The 27,622-nt window shown below is 43.3% G+C and overlaps 1 protein-coding gene across 1 annotated transcript in view; it reads right to left on the reverse strand.

Annotated features, from left to right (window-relative positions):
• ahi1 (Abelson helper integration site 1) overlaps nt 1-27,622 on the reverse strand; it is a 227,943-nt gene that overhangs the window by 114,615 nt on the left and 85,706 nt on the right. The window contains exons 14-17 of the mRNA XM_033020945.1: nt 24,566-24,672; nt 21,716-21,834; nt 20,808-20,938; nt 15,183-15,323 (exon numbers count right to left, since the gene is read on the reverse strand). Of these exons, the coding sequence (XP_032876836.1) occupies nt 15,183-15,323; nt 20,808-20,938; nt 21,716-21,834; nt 24,566-24,672 (498 nt within the window). The remainder of the gene's footprint in view (nt 1-15,182; nt 15,324-20,807; nt 20,939-21,715; nt 21,835-24,565; nt 24,673-27,622) is intronic.

Here is a 27,622-nt window from a genome sequence, read left to right on the forward strand (position 1 = left end):
CCAATAATTACAAAGGAAAGAGATTTTGGCATGCATGTTGAAAGATCTCCGAAGATAGCAGAACAGTTGGTTTAGAGGCCGTGAGAGATACTTGGTCAAATCTGTTATGGCATTGAATACAAGAGCAGGAATATCAAGCTCGATAATGTATACTTCTAGTTAAGTCATAGCTGGTCACCATTGGATCAGGACGACGCAATAGTATTTCAGCGTGTGTGGAGATATTGCCAGAGCTGGAGAATTTTAGATATGTAGAAAGAGTTGGTATTGCTTACTTTGAAACCTTTTCACAGGTAGATTTCGCAGAGATATAATTCAGATAGGCAATAGACAATAGGTGCAGGAGTAGGCCATTCTGCCCTTTGAGCCAGCACCGCCATTTAATGTGATCATGGCTGATCATCCACAATCAGTACCCCGTTCCTGCCTTCTCCCCATATCCCCTGACTCTATCTGGATATCTGGATACTCTCTCTTGAAAGTATCCAGAGAACAGACCACTCACCACTGAGGCAGAGAATTCCAGACTCACAACTGTATGAAACAGTGTTTCCTCATCTCCGTTCTAAATGCCTTACCCTTTATTCTTAAACTGTGGTGCCTGGTTCTGGACTCCCCCAACATCGGGAACATGTTTCCTGCCTCTAGCATATCCAAACCCTTATACATTTCAATAAGATCCCCTCTCCTCCTTCTAAATTCCAGAGTATACAAACCCAGCCGCTCCATTCTCTCAGCATATGACAGTCCCACCAACCTTGTGAATCTACGCTGTACTCCCTCAATAGCAAGAATGTTCTTCCTCAAATTTGGAGACCAAAACTGCACACAATACTCCAGGTGTGGTCTCACTAGCGCCCTGTACAATTCCAGAAGGACCTCTTTGCTCCTATACACAACTCCTCTTGTTAAGCTCTTATTTAAGAGGGAGTTAGATGTGGCCCTTGTGCTTAAAGGGATCAGGGGGTATGGAGAGAAGGCAGGTACAGGATACTGAGTTGGATGATCAGCCATGATCATATTGAATGGCAGTGCAGGCTCGAAGGGCCGAATGGCCTACTCCTGCACCTATTTTCTATGTTTCTATGAAGGCCAACATGCCATTTGCTTTCTTCACTGCCCGCTGTACCTGCATGCTTACTTTCATTGACTGATGAATAAGGAACCCCAGATCCCGTTGTACTTCCCCTTTTCCTAATTTGACACCATTTAGATAATAATCTGCCTTCCTGTTTTTGCTACCAAAGTAGATAACCTCACATTTATCCACATTAAACTGCATCTGCCATGCATCTGCCCACACAGTTCACACTGCCACCCAGCTTTGTGTCATCTGCAAATTTGCTGTTACTTGTAGTCCCTTCATCTAAATCATTAATATATATTGTAAACAGCTGCGGTCCCAGCACCGAGCCTTGCGGTATCCTACTAGTCACTGCCTGCCATTCTGAATGGGACCCGTTAGATGTATAATATTTTTACCAGCCTGGACAGGATAAACAGATAGGAAATATTTTTCCTAGCAGACTGGTTGCTAACTAGACAACGCTGTCTTCAGAGTATTGGTGGAATAATTTGTAGGGAAAAGACAATTCACTTATAGAACCACCTGAAAGAATGATAGGGGTACAGATTTTCTTCACATCTGAAAGGAACTACCGGCAGAATTATAATCTACCACAGATGTTCAAAAGACATTTGGACAGGTGCATGTTTTGGAGGGATATGAGCCAGGTGCAGGCAAGTGTGCCTAACTCAGTTAGACAACTTGGTCAGTATGGGCGAATTGGGCCAAAGGCCGACTTTCTGTGCTGTTTTGCTCTATGATACTATGACCTTTGGCTGGGAAGCCAATTCAAATGATACAGCTGGTTTGTGATGTTCACATTCATCTTATTTTGGACAATATGAGTTGGATGATCTGCTTCATGTGGGATAAGTTTCTATGTTTCAGTGACTCAATGGTTACCAAGAGTAAGTTTGGAATGTTCATTTCTATTGTATATATACATACATATACATATATACACATATCGACTAGTAGGACTGGATGTTACAATCCCTAAGGTTCTTCACCACAACTGACACCCGGTATTCTTGGGGATGACCACTAGGTGATTTTGCTACCAATCAAACACATCTTCAGTTGTGAACCTCAACGTCACTGGGTGTTTCGGCCTTTTATCACAAGACACCCTCAGTCGAGGCAGGCCCACCACAGGGTGATCTGCCCTGGGTGTGTGTCTTATGGTTAGCCTCTAGATGGTCACGTGGCAGCCCAGACAGCATCTTTTCTCTTCAGCCACAGCCAGTGACTGCTCCATTCTGCTTTTTTCCTTGCATCTTCCTCTCTACCGCTGACTGTGGCTGGTTGGGCTCTGGACTCGTGTCTGTTGGTGGGACAGTACTTGGTTGAGCTTCGCCTAGGGTTCTGATACCCTGTGGACTAAGGTGGTTAACCTGCCACTGGGCTTCACTCGACTGATTTGGCCTACCTCTTAGAAGGTAATGGTCAAAGCGAGGCCCCACACCAAGCTCTCCCAGGCACTTTTCCTTGCCCTGGTGGATCTTGAGACCCTTCTCTGATGTTATCTTTTCCCAGCCACAGATGCAGCTTCGTAGCTTATGTCCTGCCAGGGCTGCTGCTCTGTCCATTGCTGTGCGAGTTCTCTTATTCATAGTCGATTCCTTTCATAGCAATATAAGGGTGGATCCAAAACGCTGATTAGCGATGGATCCTGCTGGCATGAGGAGCTAGCCCATGCCAGTCCCAGTGGGGTCTATTCCCTCCTGTCAGTCTCTCCAGGCCGTCACTAGGCGCACACACACACGTACATATATATATATATATACATTCTCGTGTGTGTGTGTGTATATATATATATATATATATACACACACACACGAGAATTACAACTGAAATTACATTTTTGTATTGAAGTATCCTGATAATGCAAAAGAACAGGATCCTTTTCATCTAACACAGTGGTTCCACACCTTTTAGAAAGGATTCTCCCCCCCCCCCCCCCAACTCAGGATTTGTAGCAGCCCGATAGCTGAGGCAAGGCACTATTATTAGCCCAAAGATGGAGGTATGTTGAAGCATTGTTGCAGTCTTTCCAATGAAAATAGTTCAATGGTGCTGTTTAGACCAGTAGTAATGAAGGAACAGTGATATATTTCCAGATTTGTATGGTTGTGCAACGTTAAGTGGAACAAATGGTGTTCTTATTTTATTTGGTATCTTCACCTTTCCAGTTCCCTGTTAATAATATGGTGGAGTACTGGTACAGCTAGTAAAGGTGTTGCCTCACAGCTCCAGCCATAGATTCAATCCTGTCCTCTGGTGCTGTTTGTGTGTCATTTCTCTATCCATTTCTGTAGCTGATCTATATTCCACTGTATAGTTTGACAGCCTTCCTCACTGTCCACAACTCTGGATTAAAGGAGGAGGCGGACCATTCGTTGCCAGAAAATTGGTGGTGGACCTGTACAAGAGTCGGAAGTCATGTTGGCATTTTATAGAATTTTGGTTTGGTTGCATTTGGAGTATTGCATGCAGTTTAAATGCGGAGGCCTTCCCGATGTATCAAGGCCATGGTACCTGCCTGGAATGTTCTTCAGACGGCGGGACCGGGAATCAGGGACAACGAGACCAGAAGCTCACCTGAAGGCTCATTAGACGCACGACTCTCGACTCCATCCAGGGACCCCAACAGTCCTTCCAGTCTCTCATTATAATTCAAACCCTTCAGTCTTGTAAACGTCCCTGTGAATCTTTTCTGCACCCTTTCCAGCTTAACAACGTCCTTCCTACAGGTGCACAACCTTTTATCCGAAAGCCTGGGACCAGACACTTATCGTAATTCAGAATTTGTCGGCCTTCGGAATGGAAATATTTTAGCGTAGATTTTAATGGCTGGCTCAGTGGTAGAGTGCTCGGCTCATATCCGCAAAGTTTGCGCCTTGATCCCGGCAGTTACTCGGTCGCGAGTTTGAGTCTTCAATGTCGTTTTTTCTTGCAGAATAAATGTCTGTATGAAATGCAGTGTGTTGAATGTTTTTCCTGAATTTGTAAATGTGCCCGCAGCATTGAATCACCTCTCGCACTCATGTCACCCTAGCGGGGCTACATGCCCTTAGGCGGCCTAGCTCGGGGATTCTTGAATCCCCGAGCTAGGTCGCGAGTTTGCGCCTCGATCCTGGCAGTTACTCGGTCGCGAGTTTGAGTCTTCAATGTAGTTTTTTCTTGCAGAATAAATGTTTGTATGAAATGCAGTGTAGGAGAGGTGTACTGACTGTGTGGGCAGAACTTTGGAAGTGATTGCCCACCAGTCTAAAAAGCCGGTGTCTCCCTGTCCCTGGGATAGCAGGGGGCGATCAAACAGCACAATACCCCCCTCCCCCTCCAACTCCAGAGGAATCCGCTCCCCGATGGGCCGCTACGGCGACAAGTGGCAGTTTGCCCACAGCCCGAGCTGCGCCCCCTCATCCGCCACCCCAAGAACAAGACGTACCTTGCACACCATCAGCTTCTGCCCCTACGTGTTCCTCTGGAGTTGGAGCGGAGCTGGGCTGGAGTTGCTGCTGGCTGTGGGTCTCTGGGATCTCCGTGCTTGCAGTGGGCCTGGGGGTCGGTGTCCCGTTGGTCCTGACGTCTCCGGCCACCCCCCTGGACTGGAGCTGAGACTGGGAACTGTACCGCCCTTGCCCCCTCCCTCTGCAACTGCAAACAACCCCACTCTCCTGCAAGGGCGGTACAGTTCCCGGAGGATGGCAGGTGGCCGGAGACGTCAGGTCCAACAGGAACCCGCTCCCCGATGGGCCCCTACGACGCCCCGAGCTGCGCCCCGTCATCCGCAAACCTGGTTCCTCTGTAGTTGGAGCGGGGCTGGGCTGGGCTGCTGTTGGCTGTGGGTCTCTGGGATCTCCGTGCTTGCAGTGGGCCTGGGGGTCGGTGTCCCGATGAGGGGGCGCAGCTCGGGGAACGGCTTCTGGTGGTCCTGACGTCTCCGGCCAGTTTGCAGTTTTCCTCTGGAGTTGGAACGGGGCTGGGCTGCTGCTGGCTGTGGGTCTCTGGGATCTCCGTGATTGCAGTGGGCCTGGGGGTCGGCGTCCCGTTGGTCCTGACGTCTCCGGTAACTGGCACTGACCTGCTGGTATCGCCGACGTGAAGACAGTGCAAAGCTCCCGCGCCGGTGCAATGAGCGGGGAGCTGGAGAGGGGAGAGAAGGGGTCACACACATGGCCGGGAAGCAGAGGGGTGTAGGTGGGGTGAAACTGAAGGGAGCGACAATCTGCTGCTGCCTACCCGCTGAGTTAAAACGTTCCCACGCAAGACTCACGATACACTGTGTATCGTGAGTCTACCGTGGGAACTTTTTAACTCAGCGGGCAGGCAGCAGCATATTGTCAATTATTAACCCTCCCGCGCAATATACCCTCACCTTCTCTTTTATGAATGGGGATTTAGTTCCCCTTTCTTCGAGGACCGACCGGAGGTTCCGCTGTCACCTCTGCGGGCCGCCCTCGGTGAACGTTTTCAAGGACCTTTCTTCAAGGACCGAAAAAATGTCCGCTATTCGGAGGTTTTCGTTATTTGGATCTTCGGATAAAAGGTTGTGCACCTGTATTAACAGAGTGACTAGAACTGTGCAAAATACTCCGGATGTAGTCCAACTATTAACCTGTGTAGTTGCAACATAATGTCCCAACACCTGTACTCAATTGCCTGACCAATGAAGACAAACATATCCTGGAGGTATAGATACATCGTTTTCTGAAATATTCCACTCTGTCACCACTCTCAGAAAATTATATATCTTTGCCCCAGGTATTTCTGTTTCACAACATTTTCCAGGGCCCTACCAAATACTGTGCAAGTGTTGCTCTTGTTTTACGTAGCAAAATGCAACACATCAGTCCACTACACGACCAATTTTGATGTCATCCTCAAACATACAAATGCCACTCATCTAAGTCATTAATATAGATTACAAACAATTGGATCAGAATTGGAACAGAACAATGGAATTCTTACTTTTGTGCAGCTTCACAGGCACATTAATGCACAAACAACAAATAAATATAAAATAAACATTAACACATTATCAGTGATAGTCGGTAAACAGACCAAAATAGTGCAATACAGAGTGCAACCTATGTAGTCCATGGTAGCTTGTTGCTAAGGGTTACGGTTACAGTTGTGCGGTATGGTTCAAGAGCCTGATGTTTCGATGGGCAGAAGCTGTTTTTGAAACCGGTTCTCGGGCTGCTGTACCTACCTCTGGATGGCAGCAACTAGACAAGCGCATGGCCAGGGTGGTGGGGTTTTTGATGACATCCGCTGCCTTCTTGAAGCACTGTTTCCTGTAGATTTGTTTGATCATCAATATTTGTGATAGACTGGTCAAGGTCCACCACATTCTGCAGCCTCTTTCATTGTTGGGTATTCAAGTTACTGTACCTGGCTATGATACAACCAGTCAGAATGCTCACTACCATACACTTGTAGAAGTTTGATAGACTATTTGGTAACAGGCCAAATCTCCTCAAGCTTTTGAGGAAATAGAGGTGTTGATAAGTTTCTTTAGCGATTGGATCAGTGTGCTGGGATACGGACAGATCTTCAAACATGTGTATGCGCTATAAACTTGTAGCTGTTAACTTACTTCATCGCCGTCCTACTGACAAATCATGGATCCTCGGGTTTCCTTATCTGAACCAACAGTCAGCTCCTTGGTATTGCTAAGGTTGAGAGCAAGGTTCTTGCTTGATAACCATTCAACAGATTATTGATCTCCCTCCTGTATTGACTCACTTCATCCAAAAATGGTGCTATTGTTGGCAAATGTAAAGATGGCATTGGAGTTATATCTGACTAGATTAGTCGTGGGTATAGAGAGAGTAGAGCGGGGGACTGAGCACACAATCTTGAGATCCTCCTTGCCCTAGCATAGGAGTAAGTGTTGCTGTCAATACACACTGATTGACTTCTGCTGAGGAGGAAAGCAAGGATTCAGTTAGAAGAAGTGGCAGTTCCCAGAGTTTGATAAGTTTAAAGGGAGTGATAGTTGTTGAACATTTAACAACAGTTTGACATATGTGTTCTTGTTATCCAAGTGATTCAGTGCAAGGTGGAAAACTAATACCTACACCTGTGGTTTCAAAGGCTTCCAAATTTAATAACAGCCCTCTACTCCCACTTACCAATTCCTACTGTCAATGTTGCATCCAATTAGTTAGCTCAGCCTGGATCTCATGTGATCCAACCTTCTAGATTAGCCTAACATGCAAAACCCTGCCAAAATACCAGTGTGTGGGGAAAAAAACTGCCTCACACCATTCCTTTCAACTTTCTCTCTCTCACTTTAAAGCTAATAAGACTGATTACTCTATCGATGCAAGTTTATAAAATTATATCAGCTCTCCCCTCAGCCTACGATGTTCCAGAGAAAACAATCCATGTTTGTCCAAACTTTTCTAATAGCTAATACTCTCTAATCCAGACAATATCGTGGTGAACCTCTTCTGCACATATGATTGATTTTTTTCACCATTTTCTATTGTTATTTCAGATCTCCAGCATCTGGACCTATCTGATTTTGAACTGCATATGCTACTTTTGCTTAGGGCTTATGAAATCACTGTTCCAGGGCAGGTTAACCTGCAGAGAATCACTAGATTTCCCCTGTCACGCAAGATTGGGCACATCACTAGAAAGAAGAGTAATAATTTACAATTGCCTGTTGCTTCTGCTCAATCTGCACCTGGTCGGTCTCCATGCAGAACTGAAACTCGAAGCCTGACAGCAGCTGCAGGAATCAAACATTGGCAGCATTGTAATCAGAACTACCATCAGGTTAACTGGCATACAGCTCAATTCCTTCAAAACATACTTAATTTTTTCAAGAAAAGACACAAAGTGCTGGAGTAAATCACTGGGTCAGGCAGCATCTCGGGAGAACATTTCCAAAACATTGCCTATCCATGTTCTCCAGAGATGCTGCCTGACCTGCTGAGTAACTCCAGCACAGCTCTTCTTTTGTAAACCAGCACCTGTGTTAATTCTGGCCAAAGGACACTAAAATTGAGTAAAGGCTTCTGGGCTGTAGGCCATTTGGTCAATTTAAATGTGCCTCCAGCAGAAATGGGACAAGCTGCAGAATGGTGCCAGCTTATCTAGAGCGTAGATAAATTGCAGGAAGAGAATGGAACATCTGCAGATTCTTACAATTGGTTGTAAATTGCATGAAACGGATTGGGTGACATACACATTGTACACATTGGGAAACCAGACATACACATTGTAAATATTGTTGCAAAGCTTTACTTTGCTAGATGTTGATTGGGTTAAGTGTTGAGCCTTGTCTGGGTTTCTTGAATATCCAGGCACATGTTGCATAATTCATCTCTGTTAACTTGCATCTAGAAACTTCGTCAGATACGTTGTATTAGTCACTGTATTATTAGGTCAGGGAAATGTCTATCATGTACTGTGTTAATCGATATCTGTTATTGGACTGTATAGAGACCACCCCCATGTGGTTCGACCCCTCAAGGTTCGGGGACCTATAAAAGGCCGCTCCCACGAGGTCCTGTGTCGATCTTCTGGGAGAACGCTTAGGACTGCGTGACCTTCTGGAGTGTCTCTACTTGCACGTGGCTAGGAGGGCTTGGCCAGGCAGATATAAGGATCGAACCCGCGGTGGTTAGTTATTTGGGGAACTGTTATTGTGTTTTCCCAAAATAAAGTTTAGATGCGCAAGTGCTTGACTCAGTATGGGGTGGGAGATTGCAAACTTCACGTGGTCCGCCCTGTTTCAACTAATGCAGTCAACCTGGCGTGCACAATCAAATAAGATCAAATAGAACAAGTTGTCCTACAACTTTAGGCTGTGTACACCATACGCAGTATCTTATTGACTGAAACTAGATTGGGGGGAAGCTTAGAACGAGCTATTTACACCTGCAGTTTTTTGTCTCTACAATTTTTCAAGCCTGTACACAATGGTCATCAACAAATGCCTACGCTGGACAGGGTACAAGATGATAAACACAGAATGTAATCAATGATAGACACAAAATGTTGGAATAACTCAGTGGGTCAGGCAGCATCTCTGGAGAAAATGGATAGATGACATTTCAGGTCAGAACCCTTCTTCAGACTGATCTTTGGTATAAACCAGCAGCTGCAGTTCCTTTTTATTACATGTAATCAATGAAGAAGGGTCTTGGCCCGAAACATCTCCAGGTTAGAGCAGCACAGTGGTGTAGCAAGTAGAGTCTCACAGTGCCAGAGACCTGGGTTCATCTGACCTCGACTGCTGCGGGTGTGGAGTTTTTGCACATTTCCCGTGACTGCGTAAGTTTCCCCCGAGTGCTCCAGTTCCCTCCCACCTCCCAAAGACATGTGGGTTTGTTGGTTAATTTGTTAATATCCGTCAGTATGTAGCAAGTCAAAGAGAAAGTGAGATAACATAGAACTCGTGTGAACGGGTATTTGATGGTCAGTGTGGACTCGGTGAGCCGAAGTGCCTGTTTCCATGCTATATCTCTAAACAAAACAATTTTTGCTTAGGTAGCTTACAACCTAATGGTATGAATATTGAATTTTCCAATTTTAGGTAACTACTAATCCACACATATCCTTTTTATTGTTGCTCTCCCCTCCCCCTCCCCATTTCCTTGTGCCCCACATAATCTCGATCCGACTTTGCCCTTTCCTCCTATATTCCTTCCTCTGGCCTCACAATTCGCACTTCTTCTATCCTTATCTCAAACCTTTTAGCTTTTCATCTCCAGCCTTTGTCCAACCTCCTAAAAAAGTGTCAATGTAAAGCAAATGGGTAGATGCCACTGTTAAGAACAGAACTGTTATATTTGTTGCAAAAAGGATTTCAGTACATTTAATAAGGTTCTGTACGGTAGGCTACTCTGGAAAGTTAGATCACATCAGTTGGAATTTTGAGTATAGAAGTTGACAGGTTAAATTACAGTTGTACAAATCATTGGTGACGCCACACTTAGCGTATTGTGTTCATGTTTGGTCATCCTGTTATAGGAAAGATGGTGTTAAGCCAGAAAGGGTACAGAGGAGTTTTACAAAGATGTTGCCAAGGGCCAGAAAACAAGGAGGGGTTGAGAAGGATGGTACTTTATTCCTTCGAGCACAGCAGCACAAGGTGTAATTTTGTAAGATCATGAGAGAAATAGATAAAATGCACAATGTTTTTTTTAACCAGAGTAGGGAATCAAGAATCAGAGGACACTTATTAAGATGAGGGGGAAAAGATTTATTAGGAACCTGAGGGGCAACTTTTTTTTTTACACAAAGGGTGGTAGGTATATGCAACAAGCTGCCAGAGAAGGTAGTTGAGGCAAGTACTATCACAACATTTAAAAAACATGTGGACACATACATTGATAGGTTTAAAAAGAGTGTGGGTCAAATTCAGGCAGGTGGGACTAGTATAGATGGGACATGAGGGCAAATTGAGTTGAAGGGCCTGTTTCTACACTGTAGGACTTACAGGAGCAAGGATGTCTTGCTATAAGTAAGAAAACCCTGGTGAAATCATAGCAGGAACATTATGTGGCGTTTTGATCTCCCAACTCAATAAATAATATGTTTGCTGGGTGTGGGAATGCAGTGAAGACTAAATTGACCAGCTTTGCCATGGTTCATCACACCGTAGAAATACAAGAAGAGATTAAATGAAATTCTCAGGGATGGAGGCAGGCAAACTGGTGACAGGGACAGGGTTTGTACACTTGGAACAGCTATAAATTCAAGGAGTTTTTAAGGACCTTGAAGGGAGGTCCAAAAATACAATTTTCAAGGACCAAAATCCAGCAAAGATTGATGATTTGATTCTGTACCAAATAAAAGTAAGTTGGAAGGTTGGCTGGTCATCATCTCAGATTTGATTGAAAATCATGTTTTGCACACCTCTGGTATAAAGAACACAGCAGAAAAATCAACTTTCAACTCAAAGTTCCTTTGAAGTTATGAACCATTGATATAGCTCGAATTATTGCCAAATGCCCATTGGAATTTGTAGTTAAGACCTTGTTTTCTGTTGTGTTACTTGTTTGCTCTGATATACAGACACTGATTTTCAGGGAAATCTGAGAAGGTGATCAGTCAATCCATTAGTCCAGGTTGCACAGAACGACACTAAACTACATAATAATTACACACAAGATGGTTAACTTATCTATATTCGTACTTCAATAGAGCACTGATGGTCCTTTTTCTCATCTCTTAGTTGTTCAATCTGAAACCATGATAATGGAAAACTTTGCCTTTCAACCAGTCCCTGCAAACCTGTACTATCCCTGCCTGCTTCAAAGTCTCACTATTGTCCCTGTACCCCAAAATACAAGGATTACTGGTCTTAATGACTACAGGCCTGTCACGCTGATCTCTGTAGTCTTGAAGACCCCTGAAAGACGCGTTGGCCCAGCTGAAAAATATCACAAACCCCTGCTGGACCCTCTACAGTTTGCATACCGGGCCAATAGATCAGTGGATGATGCAGTCAACCTAAGCCTGCACTTCATCCTCCAGCACCTGGACCGCCAGGGAACCTGTGCAAAGATTTTGTTTGTTGATTTTAGTTCTGCATTCAACACCATTATGTCAGAGCTACTCCACTCCAAACTCTTCAAGTTGACTGTGCCTGAACCACTCTGTCAGTGGATCACCAACTTCCTGACAGACAGGAAGCAGCATATGATGCTGGGAAAGCACATCTCGGACCCGCAGACCCTCAGCATAGGAGCACCGCAAGGCTGCGTACTCTCCCCTCTCCTTTACTCTCTCTACACTAACGACTGCACCTCCACAGATTCCTCTGTCAAGCTTCTCAAGTTTGCGGACGACACAACCCTGATTGGACTGATCCAGGGTGGGGAGGAATCTGCCTACAGACAGGAAATGACTGGTGTCCTGGTGCCTTCGTAACAACCTGGAGCTCAATGCTCTTAAGACAGTGGAATTGATAGTGGACTTTAGGAGAGCTCCCCTTCCTCTCCCCCCCCACTCACCATCAACAACACCACAGTCACATTAGTCACATCTGTGGAGTCCTCTGTGGAGAACCATCATCTCCAAGGACCACCATCAACTCCACAGTCAAAAAGGCCCAACAGAGGATGTACTTCCTGCGGCAGTTGAGGAAACACAATCTGCCACAGGCAAACTCTTTGAATCACTTCCCTCTGGAAGGCAACTCCGGACTGTAAAGACCTACCACCACCAAACATAAAAACAGCTTTTTTCCATGAGCAGTAGCTCTACTCAATAACATAAAGTCTGTAGCCTCCTTTTGCTGTTTTTTTATTTCATTCACATGCTTAAACTATAATGTTTTATTATTAATAGACAATAGACAATAGGTGCAGGAGTAGGCCACTTGGCCCTTCGAGCCAGCACCGCCATTCAATGTGATCATGGCTGATCATCCCCAATCAGTACCCCATTCCTGCCTTCTCCGCATATCATAGAAACATAGAAAAATAGAAAATAGGGGCAGGAGTAGGCCATTCGGCCCTTCGAGCCTGCGCCGCCATTCAATATGATCATGGCTGATCATCCAACTCAGTATCCTGTACCTGCCTTCTCTCCATACCCCCTGATCCCTTTAGCCACAAGGGCCACATCTAACTCCCTCTTAAATATAGCCAATGAACTGGCCTCAACTACCTTCTGTGGCAGAGAATTCCAGAGATTCACCACTCTCTGTGTGAAAAATGTCTTTCTCATCTCGGTCCTAAAAGATTTCCCCCTTATCCTTAAACTGTGACCCCTTGTTCTGGACTTCCCCAACATCGGGAACAATCTTCCTGCATCTAGCCTGTCCAACCCCTTAAGAATTTTGTAAGTTTTTATAAGATCCCCCCTCAATCTTCTAAATTCTAGCGAGTACAAGCCGAGTCTATCCAGTCTTTCTTCATATGAAAGTCCTGACATCCCAGGAATCAGTCTGGTGAACCATCTCTGTACTCCCTCTATGGCAAGAATGTCTTTCCTCAGATTAGGAGACCAAAACTGTACGCAATACTCCAGGTGTGGTCTCACCAAGACCCTGTACAACTGCAATAGAACCTCCCTTCTCCTATACTCAAATCCTTTTGCTATGAATGCTAACATACCATTCGCTTTCTTCACTGCCTGCTGCACCTGCATGCCTACTTTCAATGACTGGTGTACCATGACACCCAGGTCTCGTTGCATCTCCCCTTTTCCTAATCGGCCTCCATTCAGATAATAGTCTACTTTCCTGTTTTTGCCACCAAAGTGGATAACCTTACATTTATCCACATTATACTGCATCTGCCATGCATTTGCCCACTCACCCAGCCTATCCAAGTCACCTTGCAGCCTCCTAGCATCCTCCTCACAGCTAACATTGCCCCCCAGCTTCGTGTCATCCCCTGACTCTGCTATTTTTAAGAGCCCTATCTAGCTCTCTTTTGAAAGCATCCAGAGAACCTGCCTCCACCCTCTGAGCCAGAGAATTCCCCAGACTCACCACTCTCTGTGAGAAAAAGTGTTTCCTCGTCTCCGTTCTAAATGGCAAATTTGCTAATGTTACTTTGAATTCCTTCATCCAAATCATTGATGTATATTGTAAATAGCTGCGGTCCCAGCACCGAGCCTTGCGGTACCCCACTAGTCACTGCCACTTCCTCTGTCACCCCAGATCCTCTGGCCACTACTGTATCAGGAAGATTGTTTGTGTCCTCCTTAGTGAAGACAGATCCAAAGTACCTGTTCAACTCATCTGCCATTTCCTTGTTCCCCATAATAAATTCACCTTTTCGGTCTTCAAGGGTCCAACTTTGGTCTTAACTAATTTTTTCCTCTTCATATACCTAAAGAAGCTTTTACTATCCTGCTTTATATTCTTGGCTAGCTTACCTTCGTACCTCATCTTTTCTCCCCGTATTGTCTTTTTGGTTACATTAATGTTTAATGTTTTATGTGTCATTTTTAATTGTTCTTAATTGTTACTGTATGCCGTGTTGTTACATGCGAGCAGAGCACCAAGGCAAATTCCTTGTATGTGTACATACTTGGCCAATAAACTTATTTCATTTTCAAGCTCTTCTTATTTAGAAGTTTTTTTATTTCAGTGAGTTTGTCGTCTATGCACTGTTTTCAGCTCAACATTCTTTTCATGGCAGATCTGCGCATGCTGTTGGACTTGGTGATCACCAATTCACCCTGACTCTCCCACAGCTCTGGTCCTTCACACACCCATCAACCCACCCACTCACTCACACACTCACCCACTCACTCATCCACACACACCCACTCACACCCACCCACTCCAGAACGGTCCCTCGATCGACACTCCTCGACTCGACCGCCCACCCGCAGGCCCGGAGCTCCACCGCTGGAACGCAGTGCCGCCTGCCCAACCACTACGAGGCCGAGATAGCCACCATGAGGAGCAACAACAACATCCACCACCTCTCCGAACCTCACCGCCTTCCCCCCCACTAAACCCAGGTTTGGACCACCAAAACTGCTGCGGCTGCCGACTCGCACCACCTCCCTGGGCGGGTCCACCGCCGCTGTCACCGACCTTCACTGTCTCCCCAGACACCGATGCTGCTGCCGCTGACCCGTATCTCTATTCCAGTCTCTCCACAGTTTCAAAACAGTGAGCAATGTTATGAATCCAAAAGCTTTTGGAGATATCATAGTTGACTAAAAGCATTTCTACACAATGTATAAAATGGTTCCGAATGGTGCTTAAATAGAAATATTTATTTTTGCAAATTACTATACTCACATTTATGAATTATCAAGCCTCATTTAAACAGATCACCTGCACAGATATTCTAAGCATCACTTTAACATGTCACCGAAGGTGGCACAGCTATAGATTTGCTGCCTTATAGAGCCAGAGACTCAGGCTCAATCCTGACTATGGGAACTGTCTGTAGAGTTCAATGTTCGCCCGGTGATCATGTGGGTTTTCTCCAGGTGCTCCAGCTTCTGGCCACACTCCAAAGACGTACAGGTTTGTAGGTTAATTGACTTTCCCTAGTGTGTAAGACAGTGCTATTGTACAGGGTGATCGCTGGTCGGCGTGGATTCAATGGGCCAAAGGCCCTGTTTCCACATTGTATTTCTAAAGTCTAAAGTAAAGTATAAAGTCACTCACCTTGCTGATTATAAAGAAAGACAAGAATAGGCTGATTTGGTCCAAAGGCACAAAAAGCCACCATGTGTTCATGGGGATGAAAGGCGACACAACGGACAGCCGATGTATAATTAAGATCAGAATACATTGCCACTTGGTCTCCTACCAAAAGAAAGGAAGCGAATTTGAAATGGACTCAATTGTTACTGAGATTATGATAAAGTTTGCCACTTAAAAACAACACAAACTGACCGGTGATTATCAGTGTACTATAAACACAATGAAACAGTTACACAAATAATTAACCAAATACATTTAGAAGGATGGAGATGTAAACTTGAAATTTAAATACAAATGACTTATTGCTAGTAACAAGAACATGACTTTTTAATTATGTTATTCAATAGTTCACTGATGTTGTCATTAGCAATTCTTATATTAATTATCCATCCTTAACTGACCCTGAAGTATAGCCTCCTATTTCACCTCCCCCTTCTCCAATAGCATGTAATATAGCTTCTATATTTATGCAAAAGACATTAAAATCAAAATCACTAGAGGTTAATGTGTTCCTGCCTGGCATTGACAGGAGAAAATATTGGGGGGGGGTGAGCGGGGAGAAACAAAACTAAACTCAAATTTTAAAAGTATTTTCTCTCTGTCTCCATCACAGATACGAAGATCTTCCAGAAATAGAGGGGACTGACAGGATTGGATTGCGCAATGTGAACGAGTTGAAGAAATATGAGTTTGCATAAATAGGGTAGACAGTCAGAAGCACTATCCCAGGGTGACAATGTCAAGAACTGGAATGCACAGCCTTTAAAATGGGAGTGGCGACGTTTAAAGGAGAAGTGCGGAGCAGTTTTTTTAAATACACAGATAATGGTGGGCGTCTGAAACAGAGGGTGGTGATGAAGGTAGATATTACTTTTGACATTGGAGATTTTTACATAGGCACATGGATATGCATGGAATGGAGGGAGATGGATCACATGGGGGCAGAGGAGATTAGTTTAATTTAGCATCAAGTTTGGCATGTACATTGCATGCTGAAAGGCATGTTCCTGTGCTGTACTGTACTGTTCTATGTAAATGATCAGTCAATTTGTTGGCCGAGATACAAAGTTTGGCAAAGCCACAAGAACTCAATCATAGTTCACTACTGTCAGAGAATTTTCAACTTCCAACATCCAAAGGATTAAATAATTCTCTCTGAATGCCCTGGGTGAAAAATGGCCACCGCTGGAAGTATGGCATTTCCCTACTGTAGGACTAATCAAAAGAGAGAGATGAAATTTGTGGATAGTCTTGGATTATTTTTGGTAATATTCTACCCTCTATTATTTATTAAATTAGTTCTGGTCATCATTAGATTTCTACGTGTCGATTCTTGTGCCTTTATATTTCCTGCTGGACTAAGTGGGACCCGTTGGGTCCCATGTTCACACGGGAGGGCTGATCCCCCAACACAATATTGCACCTCTCCACCAATTCCAATATTGGTGGCCAGGGTGGGAGGGGAAGGGATTTCTGGAGCGCTAGTATGGGTGTTGTGGGCTGAAAAGACTGGTTTACAGCAGGCTAGGATGGACATTGTGGGCCGAATGGATTTTTGGGGTGGCAGCTCAGTCACTCAAGCCTGATGTGCTGGCAGCTCACTCAAGCCTGATGTGCTGGCAGCTCACTCACGTCTGGTGGGCTGGCAGTTGACTAAATCAATCAATCAATCAATCAACCTTTATTGTCATCTTGCAAAGCAACAATTGTACAGTGCAAAATGAGAAGACGTTTCCAAGGGAATACCGGAGCATCGCACATAAAACTTAAACATTTCACACATAATAACAGTAAAAACATTCCAGTCCCTGATGAAACAGTATAAATAAATTAAAAGCAGGTAAAACAGCAACATTAAAATACAGTAAAAACAGTCCTTAAAATGTCCAGGGCAGCTGATTTGAGTGGCCAGTGCCAGAGTTATTAAATTGTCAGTGCAAAGCAGCAGAATCAGGTGGAGTGACTGTTTAGCAGCCTCACAGCCTGTGGCAGAAAGCTGTTTAGCAGTCTGGTAGTCCGGGTTTTGATGCTACGGTATCTCTTGCCTGATGGCAGGAGATCCAGGTGTGTGTGGAGGGGGGTACACAAAATTGCTGGGGAAACTCAGCGGGTGCAGCAGCATCTATGGAGCGAAGGAAATAGGCGACGTTTCGGGCCGAAACCCTTCTTCAGACTGATGGGGGGTGGGGAAAGAAAGAAGGAAAAAGGGAGGAGGAGGAGGAGCCCGAGGGCGGGCGGATGGGAGGGTGGGAGGAGACAGCTAGAGGGTTAAGGAAGGGGAGGAGACAGCACGGGCTAGCCAAATTGGGAGAATTCAATGTTAATGCCATAAGGACGCAAGGACCCCAGACGGAATATGAGGTGCTGTTCCTCCAATTTCCGCTGTTGCTCACTCTGGCAATGGAGGAGACCCAGGACAGAGAGGTCGGATTGGGAATGGGAGGGGGAGTTGAAGTGCTGAGCCACCGGGAGGTCAGGTAGGTTATTGCGGACTGAGCGGAGGTGTTCGGCGAAACGATCACCCAACCTACGCTTGGTCTCACCGATGTAAATCAGCTGACATCTAGAGCAGCGGATGCAGTAGATGAGGTTGGAGGAGATACAGGTGAACCTTTGTCGCACCTGGAACGACTGCTTGGGACAAGTGTGTGGAGGGGGTGCAGTTTGTCCTTAGCTATTCTCAGAGCTTTTTTCAGACAGCGGCTCTGGAACAGTTCTTGTACCGAAGGTAGGGAGACGCCAATTATCCTTTCTGCTCCCCTCACTACCCTCGGCTATTCCTTGAAATTCCATTTCAAGCAGGGTGCAGGGCCACCAAACTCAAGTGCAGTTTCCTACCACTTCAAGCAGGGTGCAAGGCCACCAAATTCAAGCGCAGTTTCATGCCACTTCAAGCTGTGTGCATGGCCACCTAATTCAAGTGCAGTTTCATGCCACTTCAAGCAGGGTGCAAGGCCACCAAATTCAAGTGCAGTTTCATGCCACTTCAAGCAGGGTGCAAGGCCACCAAATTCAAGTGCAGTTTCATGCCACCAAGCAGGGTGCAAGGACACCAAATTCAAGTGCAGTTTCATGCCACTTCAAGCAGGGTGCAAGGCCACCAAATTCAAGTGCAGTTTCATTCCACTTCAAGCAGGATGCAAGGCCACCAAATTCAAGTGCAGTTCCGTACCACTTCAAGCAGGGTGCAAGGCCACCAAATTCAAGTGCAGTTTCATACCACTTCAAGCAGGGTGCAAGGCCACCAAATTCAGGTGCAGTTTCATACCACTTCAAGCAGGGTGCAAGGCCACCAAATTCAAATGCAGTTTCATACCATTTCATGCAGGGTGCAAGCCACCACATTCAAATGCAATTTCATACAATTTCAAGCAGGGTGAAACCACCATAAAACCACCAAAAAAACACACAAACACCACATAAACATCACACTCACATTTCAGTAGACATTCAGTGTGTTCAGTTGATTCACAGCTCAGACAGAGTCGTGACCTCTCCCTCCCCCATCTTACAAAGACTGAGCCACACCCACACTTCCGTGGCCTTCATGGTGTGATTGACAGAAGAGAGATTCTCAACATTTTTTAAACACTGATAACACTTTTATTTTTCATTGATGGGAAGAATCCTCTGCACCTAATGAGCAGAGGAGGACAGAGTAAGATGGCCAAAAATCACAGCCATAAGTGGTAGTGTTTTATCTAAAATCAATATACAGTGCAAACAGGAAGTTGTCAAGTTTAGACTTTTAATCATGCTTTATTTCGAACCAACCACCACCAACAACCATTTGCTGTGATTTATTTTGAACCAACCACCACCAGCAACCATTTGCTGTGCTTTATTTCGAACCAACCACCAGCAACCATTTGCTGTGCTTTATTTTGAACCAACCACCACCAGCACCCATTTGCTGTGCTTTACTTCGAACCAACCACCACCAGCAACCATTTGCTGTGCTTTATTTTGAACCAACCACCACCAACAACCATTTGCTGTGCTTTATTTCGAAGCAACCGCCACCAGCAACTATTTGCTGTGCTTTATTTCGAACCAACCGCCACCAACAACCATTTGCTGTGCTTTATTTCAAACCAACTGCCACCAACAACCATTTGCTGTGCTTTATTTCGAACCAACCGCCACCAACAACCATTTGCTGTTCTTTATTTCGAACCAACCACCACCAACAATCATTTGCTGTACTATATTTCAAACCAACCACATTTTCATTTTCAAACCACATTAAGGGCACTCAAGATCAGTAAAACCACACTAATAGTTTAGTAGACATGTGTTAGGTGTTATTCACAGCTCAGACTGAGAGACGTGACCCTCTCACTTCCCCTATCTTGCAGAGACTGACTGAGGCACTCAACACTTCCGGATTTTATAGTCCCTCCGGAAGGGGTATGGCCTTCAGGAAAGAGAATCTCAACCTTTTTTAAACACTAATAACTCTTTTATTTGTCATCGATGGGAAAATTCCTCGTCCTGCACAGCGGAGGGGGACTCCGAGTTAGATGGCCAAAAATCAGCCGTAAGTGACAGCGTTTTTTCTAAACTTAATATACAGAACAACAGGAAGTGGTCAAGATCAGACTTTTAGTAATATAGACATTGCAACATTCAAAATTGCTTCTGTGTCTTTATTATAATATAAAAGACTCATGAAAGATGCAAATTAATGAAAAAAATCTAAAAACTTAACTGAAGGGATAAATGGATAGATTAATTTCTAAATGTGTAAAAACAGCCTTTTGAAAATCCTTATTTAGATATCTAATATGAAAATGTGGAAAGACATTTTTCAAATTCAATTATTGATAGCTTGTAGCAAGCAACATTTTTGCACTGACAAGATTGTTATAAATGTGGAAAGGGATATTTTAAATGGGGAAAAAAAGCTGTTAACACTTTCATCCTAATGCAAGGTTCTCATTGAATTAGAAACACAGATGATGATCATTTGGTTCTTGCCAGCCACAAATAGAGCTTTTTGCATTGCTCCAATTCCCAGCTCTTGGCCCATAACCATGTAGGTATGACTCTTCAAGACCGCACTCCTAAAGCCTTTAAACATGAGAGATTTTGCTTCCTAGTGCCAAATTACCACCCCACTTTGCACTCTGAACTTTCCTCTATTTCCTCTTAAATTCTTCCCCAATTATCAACTACTCTGCCAAGGGGAAATAGATTCATCCTATTTACCCTATAAGCTACTCACATCTATTAAATTTCCCGACAGCCCACTATGTTCAAAAGAAAATGTATCCAATTGTTTGTCTTTGCTATAAACTATCAACTTCTGACAACAGCCTTTTAAAATCTTCACGTCCTTCCTGTAGGATTTTAGGTGTGACCTAACTGTTCATACCACATTAGAATGCCTTCCTTGTACTTATTTGCTCTGCCTCAACTGATAATAGTAAAAATCCTACTTGCTTTCAATGACCTTTCCTAATCCCTCTGTGGACATGCATTCAAGTCCCAATTTTAGTATCTGACCATTGCCTCAATTTAGATTTATCTAATCTAAAATGTAATAGATCAAAATAAAACATTGCTTTAGCAGTTGAAACACACCTGTATCTGTGTTCCAAACATAACATATTCCATCTTCACTCCCTGAGAGAAGAAATGTCCCACATGGTGTGAATGTACTGTAGATGTGTTCGCGGTAATTTGTTGCCCCTGTGTACTTCTTTGCAGCTAGTCTAGAAAATAAATAGGATTTCTTAAAGTTTAGTAAGACATTTCTATTCAGCAAATTTCATAATAGCCATTCATATGCAGACATTGTCTCCCCCACCCAAAGGTTCAGCATCTCAAATGTGTCAGCATAGAGATTTACTCAATCTATGAAATCCACATTGTTGTTCAACATTGGCCTTGATGACAAGGTTGTAAATGGCACAGGACTAAAAGGTGCTTATCCTTAATAATTCAATGGACAGGTCTCCCAAACTAAAAACATGGCTCTTTTATCACCCCAAAATGAGGGCAGTCAGAGAATAAGTCTATCCGTGATGTCAATCACTGGGATGATAATAGAAGGACCTGGATGGGGAAGGGGCCCATCAGAAAATCACAAAACTGCTTTGGAATAAATTCCAAGAGATTTGGATTGAGCTTTATAAAAAGCCATGTTGTCGTGGAAGAGATTTCACCCATTGGACTTGCAGCAAATCTTTGATAAATTATTGTACATTAAAGTTGCCAGCAAAGTTAATAGCTGTTCCTTTGTGTAAATAAAACCACCAACTATAAAGAACTCAATGTTAACACAATGCAGGTCCCTAATTAGACTGGAGACCCAAGAAATGGCAGATGCCGGAAACTTGAGCAAGACACAAAGTGTTGGTGGTACTCAGTGGGTCAGGCAGCATTAGTGGAGCGAATGGATCGATGACGCTTTGGGCCAGGACCATTCTTTGGACTGACTGGTGGTTAAAATGAAAATCACAGAAATAGTTGTTATTAAAATTACTTACACTCTCAAATCCATCACTCTCAGTGTGCTGTCCCTGGCATGGATTAACAGGCGTCTGCCATTTGGATGAACTTCCAGATGATTTATAGGAATACCTTTAAGGTCATTTTGTAATATGTCCTGCAAAGAATATTGAACACGAAATTGTCAATGCACCATCGAATATTTAATCTTTAAAATTACCACACTTGGAAAAAGTATAATGAAATGAAAATGTGTAACACTTTTCCAAGTTACTCATCACACCTGAATATCTATTGCAAAATTGCCAACAAACTGCAACTGCAAACTGGCTTTAAATATAATTAGAGCCCAAAGGATTTATTATTATTCAGAGGAGCAATGGGCTAAAAACTGAAAACTGGAGAAGACATGGGATGCAGGTCAAGTGGTTGAGCCCAGAGGCAGATGACGGCTTGATTTTTGAAAGTATAAGGTGTAGTAAGAGCAAAGAACAGAAAGTAAGAACTTTAAAATAAAATGCAAGAGGAGACATATAAAAAGGAAATGGAAACATCTGTAAACAATTCTCTACAGGTTCCATCAGGGTGGGGATGGAGTGAGGTATCACTGTACAAAAAAACTATGGTGGAAATGAAAGCTATCCAGAGATAAAAATAAATTGACCAGTCAAAGAATTTATTACAAGTTTAGCCATGTAAATAATGAAGCTTAATGTAAGCTACTGCTTACAACTCAGTTTCAGAAATATCTGATACTTCCTTGGAATCATAGAAGTTAATCAGTTTGCCACTCTGGTGGCATTTTACACAAACCAGTATTTGATATGATAAGCCAATTAGGTCAGTTGTGGGTAAGATGATCAAATAGAAAGGAATTCTTCTTTGTCATGGTGGGATCACAAGGAACCCAGCAGTCAGCTGTATTTAGCCACTGACTTCATCGTGCAACAAAATATTGAAAACATACTTTCATTACAATAGATACAAAAATTTTCATGGTATGAACTGCATTTGGTCCAATTGCATGGGCCCAGGAGGGACCACACCTGGAATATTGCTTGCAAGTCTAGTTTAACTATCTAGGAAGGATAAACTTGCAAGAGTGGAGGAAGTGCAGGAAACATTCATCAGGTGGATTCATGGAACATCAAACCTGTACTAAGAGATTAGAAGAATGAGCTGGTTCACGGTTAAAGTTCTAAATTAGGCCAAGCCAACTTTGTTAGTATTGGAGAGGAACTGAGGTACAGCAGGCAGTGAAGAAAGCTAACAGCATGTTGGCCTTCATTGCGAGAGGCTTTGAGTTTTGGAGCAAGGAGGTCCTACTACATTTGTACAGGGCCCTGATGAGACCGCACCTGGAGTATTGTGTGCAATTTTGGGCTCCTAATTTGAGAAAGGACATTATTGCTATTGAAGAAGTGCAGCGTTGGTTTACCGGGTTAATTCCTGGGATGGATGGACTGACATATGATGAAAGAATGGGTCGACTGGGCTTGTATTCGCTGGAAATTAGAAAGGTGAGAGGGGATCTTATAGAAACATATAACATTCTTAGAGGATTGTTCAAATGTTCCCGATGTTGGGGGAGTCCAGAACCAGGGGTCACAGTTTAAGAATAAGGGGTAGGCCATTTAGGACTGAGATGAGGAAAAACGTTTTCACCCAGAGAGTTGTGAATCTGTGGAATTATCTGCCACAGAAGGCCATGGAGGCCAATTCATTGGATGTTCTCAAGAGAGAGAGATAGATATAGCTCATGGGGCTAACAGAATCAAGGGATATGGGGGAAAAAGCATGAACGAGGTACTGATTTTGGATGATCAGCCATAATATTGAATGGCAGTGCTGGCTCGAAGGGCCAAATGGCCTACTCCAGCACCTATTTTCTATGTTTCTATGAGTCAACAGGAAAATATTGTTTTCAGTACTGTTTTCAGAGCAGTGTGATCTCAGAGTATAAATTCATAATTTGCGGAAAGTGGTATCCCAGTTGGACTGGATGGTCAAGAAAGCTTTCGATATATTAGCATTCATCTGTCAGGGAACTTAATGTAGAAGTTAGGACGTTAAGTTACTGTCAGTGAGGCTACGCTTGAAGTACTGTAGGGAGAAGTTGAACAGGCAAGGGCTTTATTCCTTGGGGAGCAGGAGAGTGAGGGATGATCTTATAGAGGTACATAAAATCATGAGAATATATAGCGTGAATGCAGTCTTTTTCCCCAGGATAGGGGAATCAAAAACTAGAGAACATAGTTTTAAAGTTATTGGAGAAAGATATAGTATTAACCTGGGGGACAGCTTTTATACAGAGTGTGGTAGGTATATGGAACGAGCTGTCAAGAGTAGTTGTTGAGGCAGACACAATACCAAGATTTAAAAACCATATGGAGTGGTACATGAATAGAAAAGATTTAGAGGGATATGGGCTAAACATAGGCCAATGGGACTGGCTTAGATGGGACATCTTGGTTAGCATGGGCAAGATGAGCTGAAAGGCCTGTTTCTGTGTTATATGACAGTGACTCTAAATTTTGAAAATTAAGAGCTTTAAGAAAATGGCTACAGAGTTAACATGTTCTTAGACCGAGGAGCCTGCAATAAATAGTGACAAGGTATCTGAGTCAATGATAGGGCAATACAACTTGGTGACCTCGTCTCAAATTAAATGGTCAGCCATTTAAGAGGATTTTTTTTTTTTAATTTTCCATGAAGAAGGGTGTGGGGATGCAACTGCTGAGTATAATGTGCAGGAAAGTGTTCCTGTGATAAAAGATCAGCCATGCGCCATGATGCCAATGGGAAGGGTAGCAGGCAAGAGTGGCCAAGTAGCCTGTCAACCCCCATTTTCTACTTCTTAAAAATCTAGTGAATTCCTTGCTATTTACCTTGTCTATGCTCCACTGCTGAACTAGATTTTCCTGTGAACTTTCATTTACAATGGTGCTCCAAACAATGATCAGTCCTGAACTGTCCCCCGAGAACATGCGTAACCCTGTGCAACAGAAACAAAATCTTAAATATGTGCAAAAGCTACCGGAGATAATGAAGTTGGAATTTTTTTAACAATGCCCTGTTCAGTGCAGTTTTCATCTCTTATGCAGCAATGATAAATTAATGTTAGGTGATTCAAAACAAAATCACTTTATTCACATTTTTTAGATCGCACATAACTAAAAAAATATACAGTGAGAGTAGCAGTTTCAGGATAACTTGCCAATTCAGGCATCTAGTCAACTGTACATTCACCAATGAATGATTTAAATGTCACTATCAACAACTACAAGTTCATCCACATTAAGATGATTACCTTAAAGAGAACAGACAACTGAACATCACAACCACCAATGCTACCTTGTTTTGGCCCTAACATTGACTCATATCCCTTGCCACTGGCTCATTCAGGCTGCTCAGTCACTGGCAGACCATATGAAATCATACCATTGTTAGATTTCAGTGTGGACCTGCATTGCCATATGCCTAAGGACATCACTATTCCTCCTTGGTAACATATATAAAATAACTGGCTGAGCTTGATTCTCAACTTAATTCTCTGTTGTAACTTTTATGTTGTGGGTCAGTAATTAATGTCGTGTTTACACTTTCTTATTCCAAATTTCTCAAATTTGCAGGCTCTGTCAAGGTCAAATTTTCCCTTTTTAAAATTTCCTTCAATTGGTATAGTATACTCCATCATGGAGTGAGATCTGGAAGCCCACACAGTTCAGAAGCTTGTGGGGACAAAGGTAATGGTGATGCGGGGGAAAGGGGGAGTTCCTATTAAGGAGGATAGCATAGTGTGTGTAAGTGAAGGTGGTTGGATATGAAAAGAGTCTGAGGAAGGGTTTCGGCCCGAAACATTGCCTATTTCCTTCGCTCCATAGATGCTGCTGCACCCGCTTAGCTTCTCCAGCATTTTTGTGTACCTTGGATAGGAAAAGATTTGGCAACAGTTCGTGGTGTTTTTAAACGGAGGGCACATAGCCATGACCAGTTTCCACTGGTGAATTTCTGACCGGAATCTTGTCAGGAAAGGACCTTTTTAAAATATTGCCAAATGAAGCATCACATATATTGCAAGCTTCCTTAAATGAGCGCTCACACCAATTGTGGGCCATGCATGCATTTGAATTTTGTGAAGTGCTGCCAAGATGTGCATTGCACAATAATGGACACCACTGCCCAAGTCCTGTTTCTTAGCGTGTACGCATTCAAAGGCAGAGAAAACCTGGTGACTAAATTAGCATTCAGTTTTCTGATTAATCTCTTATCTGTATGCTCTATGCTAGAGCTCCGGTGAGTCTATTGTAAATAATTGTTATAAAAATTGAGTTACTTTATGTATTTAATATTCCTCTATAATCAATTTATACTAAGCATAAAATTAGACTAAACTGAAATGGCAGTTCGTAACCTCCCGCTCCAAACTGAAGCGGATAGAAATTGTGTTTCGGTATATGTAAATGCCAATTCAGCCCACTTTTAAAGACTTAATGAATTGATTTTGGACATCTCATGGTTAGTTATCAATTATAATTATAGTATTGATCATATGAAGAAATTATATGCAAAATGGTATATTCCCAGCTGTGTGAATCACTAAATAAAAGATTAAAACATTTAAAACAAAAGATTCCATTGATTGTACTTTATGTGTTGTCCAAGTTTACAATAAGTAACAGATTATTGGAATGATTAAACCGAAGAGAATAATTCACCATAATTCTTAATATGAAGCATTAGCAATAATCATAGGTAGATGAACATTTCCATTGCAGTGGCCCTTTAATACAACAACTTGCATTTATGTAGCTCTTTCAATACATCAAGAAGACCCAATAGTCTTCAGAGAACATAGTACTGCACATAGTCTTCAGTACTGCACCAGAACGGGTCCTTCGCCCCACAATGTCTGTACTGTACATGGAGCAATTTAAACTAATCTCCTCTGCTTTGACATGATCTAAATACTTATCTAAAAGCATGTTAAATATCATTATTATATCTGGCTCATAGAAACATAGAAAATAGGTGCAGGAGTAGGCCATTCGGCCCTTCGAGCCTGCACCGCCATTCAATATGATCATGGCTGATCATCCAACTCAGTATCCTGTACCTGCCTTCTCTCCATACCCCCTGATCCCTTTAGCTCAACCCCCCCCCCCCCCCCCCCCCCCCCCAGCTTGGCCTGTACATTATCTTTAAATTTTGCCCCAACGATAGTAAAGCTATGCCCCGAGTCCTTGACAATTTAACCCTGTGGGGAAAGAGGATCTGACTATCTAATCTATCTATGACATAATTTTATATACTCCTGTCAGATCTCTCTTAAACCTATGGAGCTCCAGAGAAAACAATCCAAATTTGTCCAATCTCTCCTTATAGGCAATAACCTCTAATCTAGGCAGCATTCAGGTAAAAGAGAGTCATAAAGCAAATTTGACACCTAGACACATACACGTATTAAGACATGGGACATCGCCTATCCATACCCTTCATAGATGCTGCCTGAACCCCTGAGTTACTCCAACACTTTGTACTAGTCAAGGCGTGGATTTTCTTAAAACGAGAAAGGTGGTGGAATATACTTCAGGGAGAAAACTGCAGACCTACAGGGTCTAAGCAGCTGATGTTGGAGTAATTAAGAATCAAGGATGCGAATTGGAGGGCAAAATTGGAGAATGCAGAGGTCTGAGGATGGTAAGAGGTTCCGAGATAGGAAAGCAAAAGACTCATGCTGAAGAGAGAATTAATAATGATGAGAATTTCAAAAATGAACTGTTGATAGATCATTAATGTATTTCACAAGCACTTTGATTGATGAATGGGCTGTCTTTAAACCAAAACTGCACAGCATCCACGAATGTATCCATTTCTAACATGCATGAATGAGTCCAAACAACTGGTGACACTATTACAAGGGTAGTGATTCGGAAGTAAATAAC

The sequence above is a fragment of the Amblyraja radiata genome, chromosome 5, assembly GCF_010909765.2.
Source record: "Amblyraja radiata isolate CabotCenter1 chromosome 5, sAmbRad1.1.pri, whole genome shotgun sequence".
NCBI classification, from domain to species: Eukaryota; Metazoa; Chordata; class Chondrichthyes; order Rajiformes; family Rajidae; genus Amblyraja; species Amblyraja radiata.